The sequence below is a fragment of the Danio rerio genome, chromosome 13, assembly GCF_052040795.2.
Source record: "Danio rerio strain M-AB ecotype USA chromosome 13, GRCz13ab, whole genome shotgun sequence".
Classification (NCBI taxonomy): domain Eukaryota; kingdom Metazoa; phylum Chordata; class Actinopteri; order Cypriniformes; family Danionidae; genus Danio; species Danio rerio.
The window spans coordinates 39,316,526-39,328,516 of NC_141033.1; the positions used below are offsets into that span (position 1 = coordinate 39,316,526).

The following is an 11,991-nucleotide window of genomic DNA, read 5'->3' on the forward strand; positions in this document are numbered from 1 at the left end:
CGTGTGACCATACTGCTGGTCTGTCCGGTTTATTATTCTCGGGTAAAGGAATGTCTCCGCGAGGGCGCTGAATGTGTCCTTCGAGAACCCGCCCCTGACGTACACTCGCTCACCAATGGGAACGCGAGACGGAATGACGCAGCAGGTGAAAGAGCGAGCGCGCATGGAGGACGCAGGATGTAAATAACGAACCCGTCAGAACTGCAACAAGCCGAACAGCAGGGTCAGTTATGTAGGATTCTCGCTATATTAATGTAGAATTATTCGTATAAAGATATAGGAATCGATTCTGTTGGAGCTTTAGGATATTTAGAGGTTTGATAAATGAATATGTTGTCCTCCATTATTCAATGACACGATAGTCAACATGCACAAGTGATTATAGATCTGCCACTAGAGAGTGTGAAAGTGAACATGGCGTCTTCATGCTTTGACATCTCACCTGTTGTTTCTGTTTCTTTATCTTAGCCATAAATATGAGATTGTTCACCTGGTCAGCGCGGAGGATTTTATCCGCTCATAAGCAGCCGTCAGGGGGCAGACGAGAGTTTTGGGGCTGGCTGAATGCTGTTTTCAACAAGTAAATATGCATATTTTCCAAAACAACATTTTTAAAAATAAACTTTCAGCAGAATTTAGACAGAAAACTATACAAAAACACAATCAATTTACATACACAACACTGGCATTAATCATAATATAGCAATACAAAAAAATCTACAAAATGAGAACTAGATAAAAATAAAGTCAAATAAGTGGCAGGGGACTTTAAGTTTTCACAATATAAAACCAAAATTCTCAAATAAAGTATATAAATATATATATATATATATATATTTTTACTTTTCATCTCTTAATGTCGTCACATATATCAACAAAATAAAAACTAGGTCACTACTAGTTTAGCTCTTGTACGGATGTCATCATTCTTTTCCTTTCCCAGCCAAACTAAAGCACCTGAGGCCAATTACAACAGGCAAAATGTTTAGTGTGAGAGCCATAAATATCTATAAGAGACTCTTGTCTGGAGTGATTAGTCTGTAGAATGACTGTCCCTGGTGAAGAATCCCTACAGAGACTAATCTAACGGTGCTAATTCACAACAACAGCTCCTATTTCCAGGCTAAACTTATGATTCGAAAGCATTAGGATTAAACAGTACGGTTTATATTTTACACAAGTTTGCTGAATGATCTATATTTAATATGCCTATACTTCTGGTGGATTTACTTGGTGTTTTTTGTTTTCCATTTTTAGGTTTTGCAGATCACAGCCCTGAAGTTTGTCAAATTGACTTTTAAAAGGTCCATGTAGTCTCTAAAAAGCGCCGTCCAAAATTGTTTTGTAAATTATGGTCAATAAATTGTGTGTTTTTAATTGACTTCTATAGTACTGATATTAATTTAGTGCAATTTAATCACTACAAACAGCTATACAGTACTGTTCAGTTATTGTAAATTGTTTTTAATTTAAGACATGTATTTAGGAATGACATTGATCAAAATTGATTCATTAATTAATAATTATTTAATTGATTATTTGGTCTATCTTTGGTTTTATATGGCTTCTCTACACTTTAATTACATTTTCAATTCATCTTTATTTGTAAAGCGCTTTTACAATGTAGATTGTGTCAAATCAGCTTCACAAAGAAGATTATAGTGAATTGATAGTGTAGTTCAGTTTTCAGAGTTTAAGTTCAGTTCAGTTAGCTCAGTTCAGTTCAATTTGTTTTAATATTCACTGCTGGGAGTCCAAACACTGAAGAGTAATCGATCGATGCGCAACCTATTATACACCTATTATGCCCTTTTTTCCAAGATGTAAAATAAGTCTCTGATGTCCCTGAAGTGTGTATGTGAAGATACAGCTCAAAATAACCCATAAATAATGGTTAAATAACTCTAAAACTGCTCCTGTTAGGCTTTGATCCTAAAGGCCTGTTTACACCAGGAGGCTTTTTGCTCACATTTTCCATCGACGTTTAATGTCTCTTGACTAAAAAAAGACACCTCAAAACATCTGGTGTAAAAGTGTAGTTTTTAGACAAACAAACTAAACACATTTTTTAAAATCTAGAATCCAATTATGTTTTATATCAGTAATGCTGACTTGTAACTCTTTACAGGTGGGATTGGTTTGGCATAAGTCGAGTTGTGGAGCCCACACATTTCCCTGTAAATTATTATTGTTTTATATTTAATTCTATTTATTTCCTTACGCTTTCTGGATGATATTGTATTATGTTGTGCCCGACTATTTGTGTATTTTGAAACAGACTTTTTTTGTTGTTGTTCTGTTTATGTTTTTTTATGCTAAAAACAATTAAAAATATATATAATTTTTATCTTTTTTTTTGTCATTTTTAAAGAAACGCTTAAGCTCGTTTTTTCTTTTGTTTTGATGCGCCACATCAAAACCTTCTCCACCAATCAGATTGGTACTATTATTCAGGTGCACGAAGCCGCTGAAGTTACAGTAAACGGCACTTGGCTTGAAGACGCTCAAGCGCAAAACTGGGACACATTGAAGAAGATGCCCTGAGGCGATATGAACGTGGAGCTGCTTATTGCACTGGTGAACAATAGTCATTTCTTCATCGCTAGAGCTGGAGCTGCTACTTGAACCATCCATGCTTGTTCGTACCAAAAGTGACTTTAACAAGTTTGTCAACTTTTTCTCTTCTTCTTCTGTGTTACAAGCTGGTGTCAGAAGATTAAAGTTGTGTAGCGCCACCCTGTGCACCGGGGTCTTTCTGTTTTTTATTAAGCACCATCTAACGTCAAGGAGTGATTTCGCATACTCTCCTGCTCGACGCCCGTGAAAATCGATTAGCTTTGAATGTGAAAAAACATCTTGAAAAACGCTGATGATAAACGCAAACTAAAAGCATCCCGATGTGTACATGCCTTAACTGTGCTGTTTTGGTGACTGTTGCTTTAAATTCAAATTAGATTGTGCTCCCAGCCCTATTGTGAAAAGAGGGTGGAGCTAAAAATGGCATAGGTATAGATTCAAAATGGCTGCTTCTCACTCAGAGCTGTTTATGTTTATGAGGAAGATATCTTTACTAGTGAACAGAGCTTTTCCCTTTGATGACATGTACAAGGGCTAAATGTCAAAGTGTTTTTATCAAGTGTGATTATAAAAAAATAGAATTTAATAGAATCTGGTTATATTTACCCACTATTGCCACACGTCTGTGTTTAAACCCCTTGTAAAAGTGATCTTTGCATAATAGGTCCCGTTTAAGGTGCTATCCATTACTGCATGTTATGTCATGAGTGTTTTCCAGATGTACTAATCAGTAATTGTCGTGTTTGTGATCCTTCTAGAGTTGATTATGAGCGTATTAAAGCAGTAGGTCCTGATCGAGCTGCTGCCGAGTGGCTGCTGAGGTGCGGAGCTAAAGTTCGCTTCCGTGGTTTCGACCGCTGGCAGCACGACTACAACGGACTCCCAACGGGGCCACTGGGCAGATACCGGATTGAAGCTATTGATGCCACAGAGTCCTGTATCATGTACCGAGGGTTTGATCATCTGGGTAAGAGACTGACTGCTGCAAAATGATGGATTAAAGGGATAGTTCACACAAAAACTCAATTCTGTGATCATTTACTCATCCTCCAACCCTGTCTGAGTTGCTTTCTTCTGTTGAACACAAAAGAATATATTTTGAAGAATGTTGCCAATGACTATGACTTCCATAGTATTTTCTGTTCCAACTAGATTAAATTCAACTTTAATGTCATTACACATGTACAAGTACAAGGCAACGAAATGAAGTTTAGGACTAAGCAGGAGTGAAATAGCAAGAGCAGGATATAGGTAAGTAATAAAGCTTAATTATAGAAAAACTATGGTGATATTTACAGATGGATGTACTATGAACATTATACACAGGTTGTATTACTATGGCTGCTTTTTTCTAACATTCTTCAGAATATCTTGCTTTGTGTTCAATAGAAGAAGAAACTGTTTAGAAGCACTTGAGGGCGAGGAACGGTACATTTTGGGTGTGCTGTCCCTTTAAGGCCAGACACTGCAGGGGAATAGGATTAAATTAATAATAATAAGTAATATTTATCACAATAATTCCCAAGTAGATTGATTGCATTAAGAATTTTTGTTAGAAGATTTCTGATACGCTATGTTTAAATATGCAAATGCAGAGTTGTTTAATCAAGTGTGCTAATTTTCATACATTTTACCAGAAATATCTGAACTCTGGATGAAGTCAGGTTTAAAATACTTGATTTTTATTTTTTTGACATATTGGAGTAAAACACATTTTCACTGAGGGGATTTTGGGGAATCTACACTTGCCAGCCACTTTATTAGGTACACCTGTCCATCTGCTCTTTAATGGAAATCCGCCAATCACATGGCAGCAACTCAATGCATTTAGGCATGTAGACATGGTCAAGACGATCTGCTGCAGTTCAAACCGAGCATCAGAATGGCGAAGAAAGGCGATTTAAGTGACTTTGAACATGGCCTGGTTGTTGGTGTCAGACAGGCTGGTCTGAGTATTTCAGAAAGTGCTGATCTACAGAGATTTTCACGCACAACCATCTCTAGGGTTTATAGTGAATGGCAGTTCTGTGGGTGCAAATGCCTTGGCAATGCCATAGGTCAGGGGCGAATGGCCAGACTGGTTCCAGCTGATAAAATAGCAACAGTAACTCAGTAACAGTAAAATTTGTTATAATTGAGGTATGCAGAAGAGCATCTCTGAACGCACAAGTCCAACCTTAAAGCGGATGGGCTACAGCAGCAGAAGACAACACAAAGTGCCACACCAGGTGGTGGTGTAATGGTGTGCGGGATATGTTCTTGGCACACTTTGGGCCCATTAGTACCAAATTGAGCATTTTATTAACGCCACATTCATTGCTGACTATGTCCATCTTTTTATGACCACAGTGTACCCATCTTCTGATGGCTACTTCCAGCAGGATAACGCACCACGTCATAAAGAGTGAATCATCTCAGACTTGTTTCTTGAACATGACAATGAGTTCAGTGTACTTGAATGGCCTCCACAGTCAACAGATCTCAATCTTTGGGATGTGGTGAAATATGAGACTGGCATCATGGATGTGCAGCCGACAAATCTGCAGCAACTGCGTGATGCCATCATGTCAATATGGACCAACATCTCTGAGGAATTTTTCCAGTACCTGTTTGAATCAATGCCATGAAGGATGAGGGCAGTTCTGAAGGCAAAATTGGGTCCAACTGTGTACTAGTAAGGTGTACATAATAAAGTGGCCGGTGAGTGTTTTTATCGCTTAAAAAAATCTGAAAACAGAAAAAAAAAGTACATTTTTACAATTTTTATGCACATTAATACGTTGTATGGAATCAAGCAAATTATGGATGAAGAAAACATCAGTAAATATCTTCAAAATATTGATATTAAAATTGTAACGTTTGCTAGATGTGTGATATTTATATTTATTTAAAAAAAAATAACCTTTAAAATATTGATCTTAATTAAAGTTGCAAGCTTTTTAAAAGGGTGACAAACAATTAATAGTGTATTTTGGACATTTTTTTTTTACATCAGACTGAAAAAACTCTTTAACAAGCCAAAAATCTCAAAATCTCTTCAAAGTTAAAATCTCAAAAATGACTGGTGCAGTGTTTCATCTTAAACCCTCCCCCCTGCCCTGACCCAGTTATGTTCACATAGCAGAATTATCTTTAACCTTTAGCGTTGTGACACATTACCTATGCAAATTTAATGAAATCATCAGTGAATGGAGAAGGTCAAATACCCGCCTCACCCCTCAGATCTCTTACTCCATTTGCTCCAGGAAAACAGCCCTGCATTATTTATCGAATCAGACCCCAGAGAGGGAAAGTTTGCGAGTGTGTGTGAGATGTGCATGGTGAGACACCGAGACACCGCTAGTGTGCCACAGATGAGGATGAGACACTGTCTGTGTGTCACAGGTGAGGATGAGAGGTTCGGTTGTGGGGAAAAAGTGACGTAAAGCAAAGGAGTGTTTTACACAGACAGATACAGTGCGGGCCTTGCTCCTTTTCACTCACACGGTCTTTTCACGCATTCAGCTGTAATGTACATCAATATACTTACTATACTTTTCATAGTAATATGCAGACTAAATCATCATCTCAATTGACTTAGTTATTTTGGATTTTTTTGGATAGAGAAAATGCAAATGTGAATGAATTAAACGAATATAGTTGAAGTCTTAACCCTATTATTAGCCCTCCTGAATTATTAGCCCCCCTGTATATTTGTTCCCCAATTTCTGTTTAATGGAAAGAAGGTTTTCTCAACACATTTCTAATCATAAGTTTTAATAACTGATTTCTTTTATCTTTGCCATGATGACATGATATTTTACTAGATATTTTTCAACACACGAGTATTCAGCTTAAAATGCAATTTAGGCTTAACTAGGCAATTTTAATAATGCAGGTTTGGTTAATTAGGAAAATCATTGTATACTGATGGTTTGTTCTGTGGACAATTGAAAAATTTTTTTGCTTTAGGTGGCTAATAAAATTAACCTTAAAATATCTTTTTTAATTTTTATTATAAAGAGAATATTTGAAGAAGTGCTGACATCTGTTTCTTGAAACAAGCTGTCTAAAAGATCAATGAACCAGGCTAAGAATTAAGCATTGCAAGAGCTCGCTGCAAAAAGCAACAAGAGAGAGGACTCTATTTAAAAAAAAAAAATCAGCTTTGTCATGAAAACTTGAAAAAAATATTTGAAATTATAATAATATTACACAATTATGTTGTTAATTTCTTTATATTAGATAAAGAATATAATATTTTTAATAACAGATTATGAAAAACTTTTATCTGTCATGATTACAGTATATAATATTTTATATATTTTATATATAATTAAAACTGCTTTTATTCTATCTGAAATTAAACAAATAAGACTTTCTCCTGAAGAAAAAATATTATAGAAAATACAGTGAAATATTCCTTGCTCTTTTAAACGTCATTTGGGAAATATTTCATATAAAAAAAAAACAGGATGGCTAAATATATATATATATACATATACATATATATATATATACATATATATATATATATATATATATATATATATATATATATATATATATATATATATATATATATATATATATATATATAAATATATATATATATATATATATATTGTCACCTTAGAATTATAGAATTATAAAGTTCTATCTGACATTTTTGTTAAATGACAATTTATTTACATTATTTGATGTTTTTTTTTGTAAGTTGTTTACATTTTAAGACTTTTTATTTAAAAACCAAAAAAGGTTTTATCTATCAAGTTGAACTCTAGCTTGGCTCTATAAGTTTTTTTTCGATGACCCAATCAGCATTTTAAATGAACACACAAGGACCAATCAGAATCAGCTTTCTTTGTCATTCCACCGGATTGCTTTGTTGATAGTGCAACAGACTAAAAAGAAACACAAAATTAGAGTCAACTAAATAATGCCGCACCACACAAAACTGAGAAGGAATCTGAAACTGAACATAAAATATTTAGCCTCGTATACTTAATTTGAACAAAACAAAATATTTAGCCTAAAACATTAAATAATTGTTATAGAAAACAAAAATGTAACTCAAATATCAAAATATTGTTACATTATTGTTACATTTTTAAAATGACATATCTCTGTCATGTTTATGTAGGAAAGAGAATTGATACACACTTGTTGTTTGCTATATGGAATGCAAAAACCTCGAAGTGCAATATCTCAAAATCATAAAGAACACAGATAGAACCTTATAATTCCAAGGTGACGATATATTTTACTTTTGACTTGCAGATCAATATCGATTAATAATTAAAAAAAAAAATTTAATTAATCTTAATTTTTGTTAACTTTGTGGGCACATTTGGTCCCCACAAAATAGCTTAAACAGGTACACACACAAACACACACACACACACACACATAGGTGTTTCTGCATGTCATGTTGGGTGCTGACCCCTTGAACATCATATTAAACATTGTTTGCAAAAGACATCTAAAAGAATTGATGGTGATTACATGCCTTTGTATTCTTTGTTTGTTTAGAGGGTCTGGAGCATGTTGAGGAGATCAGGTTGAATAAGTGTATTTATATAGAAGACGCCTGCCTGGAGCGTTTGGGTCAGATAAAGACGCTGCAGGACACTGTAAAGCAGATGACAGTAGTTTCCTGTGGCAACGTGTCAGATAAAGGACTCATCGCCCTTCATCACCTCGGGTATGAGAACAGGATATTTCATTTCAGTTTAGCGCCATATTGCTGCTCATAGTTTTGTGTGTATGACAAACGCTGACAGTGATTATAGGATGTTTATAATCTCATGAACAAATGTCAGAGAAACACTCTGATGTATAGTTTGTCTGGGGGATAGTTCACCTAGAAATCGAAATTGCCAGTTAGTTTACTGACCATCAGGCCATAAAAGATGTGTTTTTTTCTTCAGTAAAGCATGAATACATTTTTCTGGTGATTCATAAGATAAAGATTAATGGCCACATGATACTCTGAGAGTTAAAGTAACACATACAGACAAAACAAAATATCTGCAGCTCCCTTTGAAGTGAAGATGATTGCTTAATGCAATAAATTGAACATTATTACTCTTGCACATTTGCAACACTTAGGAGTGAGTAAATAAAGACAGAACATTTTATTAATTTATTATTCATATAAGGCACTCATTGAAATACTCATTGGAAAAAAAACTAGATTAATTTATTAGTGCAAGTTAATCCATTAAAAAATGTCTGTTTTGGTAATCTTCAACCAAAGTCTAACAGTTATCTTCAGCGTTTGGAGTGGCGGTCCTTTATCTGTTGACGTCAGTTTGACAGCTTCAGCTACAATAATCTTAACCCCGCCACTCTTAACGTTAATTGCTAAAATAGAATGATATGCAAAAAGAAAGCCCTGCCCCCTATTCAGTAATCCATTTCAACTGGAAGTGCATCAGCATACTGAAATAAAAGTCTCTGCAACTTCTGGTTTGTATGGACTTTAATTATAAGAGGCTTTGGCACCAGGGAGTTCCAGGAACTAAGTTATAGGAACTAGCAACCAGTCCTACCTCCCCATCATCTAAGTTTTTCCCGGTCAGTTTTCCTGGTTACATTTGCACCACCACAAGCAATCTAAAGTAACATAAACCAGCTGACACTAACATCAAGTCCAACATCATTTTGCAAAATCAATGACTGGAGGATAGAAGATGCCATGATCGAAGCTGTGTTTTCATAATACATGCCAGGAATGTTGGCTTTCAAATGTTGCCGTGTTTTGAAACACTTTCAAATACTGTGCTTGTGTTTTGTGTGGCATGTATTTGCACAATTAGCATACACTTACCTCACTGTTCCTATTGTGCTGGATTAGAGCGAAGTGAAAGCTTCAACACCATATCTGCAGGTATCAAACAGGCCTAAAGCACTCAGTTATTTGATCAGGTGTGTCTAGTTAGGGTTGGAACTAAACTGTGCAGAGCTGCAGCCACAGGCTGCATCCGAAACCGCATACTTGCATACTATATAGTACGCTAAAATCAGTATGCAAGCAGAGTAGTATGTCCGAATTCATAGCATACGAAAATCAGTATGCGAGAAGTACCCGGATGACTTACTACTTCCGGCGAGATTCTGGAGTGCGCATCCCATGCACGCTGCGCTATCCCATAATGCCCCGCGATAGAATTCATGAGTGGAAGTGAAGTGATGCAGGTTGGTCATGTGACCATAACAAAATAGCAGATGTAGTACGTCCGAATGCCATTCATACTTTTCACATTCATACTGTATAGAACGTACTTTTCCAACGGCTGAGTAGTACGTTTGAATTCAAATACAGTACCTACTGAGTAGTAGGCGGTTTCGGATGCAGCCACAGTTTTGGTCCAACCCTAATTAAACACAGCTGATCCAAATAATCAAGGTGTTCAATAGAGTCTTCAACACCTTGATTAATTAGAGATCAGCAGTGTTTGATCAGGGTTGAGGTAAAACTGTGCAGAGCTGCGGCCCTCCAGGAATTGAGTTTGAGACATACATTTTGCCCTAAATGGTGTTTCTAGAACTAAAACCATTCTCAGCTACTGCATTATTACAAACGTAGAAAAAAACAGGCACTTCCGCCAGTAGATCTAGGAATAGTTCCTCAGGTACAAAAGCCTATTATTGGCCATAGTACATACTTGGGCTTTCTGTGCTTTTTGAAAACATATTAGTTTGTCAAGACAGTATATACAAGCCATATTACTATTATTTTGATTTAATGATTGTTTGTTTACCATTTGTGTGTCTTATTGTCATGGTGACAAGCTTCGATTGGTCATGTAGGCATAGGTGTCATAAACTAGAGGCTACAAAGGTGCATACACTCACCTATGCAGGGGGTAAAGAGGAGAGAAGAGGGCTGGGTAGCCATATTTTTGAGTGACCAACAAGGTCCCAATCCACGACAAATAACTACCACACACAAAACTACAGCATTCTACAACATTCAACATCCATCTCATACCCACACATTACGCAAAGTCAGGCTGAATGTGTAACAGGGACAAAGCCTCAAGACTCAAGCGCAACATCATTAATCAAAATCAACTCAAATTTAAGCGGACCGCGGAAGTAGCATCACAGTGACTTCAGCTACTGAAATCATAATTGTCACCTCTGCATGTGTGTTTCAGGAAGCTGGAGAGGCTGTTTCTCAGTGATCTCCCTGGTGTAAAAGATAAAGATCAGACTGTGGACAGACTCCAGGCTGCACTTCCCAGACTCACCATAGAGCTAGATCTCGCTTAACCAATCACAGCACATTTGGAAAACCACAACTCTCACAGCCATACGAGCAGAGGCAAACCCTCTGGCTGATGTCCATCACTACTTCGGCAACAGTATCCAGGCAACTGGGCATCACAGGGCAGGATGCAGAAAATCAAAGAACCGGCATCCCATCTGATTAGCTTTTGATTACATTTTGTCAGACTACCCGAGGCAGTTGAACGATGTTATTTTGCCATTATCAATAAATTTCCAGCTGTTTCCTCACACATCTCTTACGAAAAGCTATAGAGTCAGATATATTTTGCTGAAAGATCTTTAATGATTTAGTCTGAAAACAAACAGCAACTATTTAAAGTTCCATCTATTCATATCAACACAAAACAAAAACACACGTTTGCGAATCACGTCTCTTGGATTTGGCATGTGGTGCAAGTCAGTGGCTCAATTATTAGCACCAGTCGCAAAGGCAACAAAAGGATCATCATGTCCACAATGGGGTATTAAATGTCAACACGGGGTTATCCAGGCCCACACAGATATAGTGCTACAGATTAAAACAAGTTATACTCAACCCCAAACCATTGGTTTTATTTTTATTTATGAAACATTTTGGCTACTTTGATCATGCCTTCACCAACTAACAATTCCATTAAATATGTTTTATGATATTTAAAACACATACTGCAATCTTTACCTATACAGTGTGTATATATATATATATATATATATATATATATATATATATATATATATATATATATATATATATATATATATATATATAATAAAATGTTGTAGATTCTGTCTGGGCCTGGTTATGACTCTAGAAGTGACTTTAATCATGCATATACACTATTCAAACATACAGCTATGGAAAAAGACCTTTTGGAAATGCTCAGTTTCTCTGGATGTGTACTGGTTTGGTATGTATGTGTTTCAGTACAATGTTAAATATTTTATTTAACTTTGTTTGTGCTGCAAACTATTGAGGAAATTTCTTGCAAGTATTGTCATTTAATGTTGGCATGAGAAAGGAGTTAAGTTTGTCCTTTTCCCCATATGGTGACGTACATCCAATAGAAATGGTTCCTAAATTAAATTTAAAAAAGCAGGCTGATGCACGATTTCGTCCTTTGGGAACTGTTTGGACCATTGCTAAATAAAACAGGAAGA

General features: G+C 36.0%; 1 protein-coding gene across 2 annotated transcripts; it reads left to right on the top strand.

Moving 5' to 3' along the window:
• The first annotated feature begins 174 nt into the window (after positions 1–174).
• On the top strand, positions 175–11,086 carry dmac2l (distal membrane arm assembly component 2 like). Of its 2 annotated transcripts, none has more exon segments than NM_200218.1 (5): positions 175–223; positions 469–580; positions 3,336–3,544; positions 8,089–8,260; positions 10,722–11,086. In NM_200218.1, coding segments are annotated over 4 exon segments (600 nt in total). In that variant the 5' UTR covers positions 175–223; positions 469–476; the 3' UTR covers positions 10,837–11,086.
• Positions 11,087–11,991: the final 905 nt, after the last annotated feature.

What these genes read in the sequence shown, in the direction of transcription:
- dmac2l (XM_087277677.1), top strand. Translation starts at nt 3,271, where the DNA reads ATGTTATGTCATGAGTGTTTTCCAGATGTACTAATCAGTAATTGTCGT. An exon ending in CCGAGGGTTTGATCATCTGG is followed by an intron (nt 3,545 to 8,088) that starts GTAAGAGACTGA and finishes TTGTTTGTTTAG; the next exon opens with AGGGTCTGGAGCATGTTGAG. An exon ending in ATCGCCCTTCATCACCTCGG is followed by an intron (nt 8,261 to 10,721) that starts GTATGAGAACAG and finishes TGTGTGTTTCAG; the next exon opens with GAAGCTGGAGAGGCTGTTTC.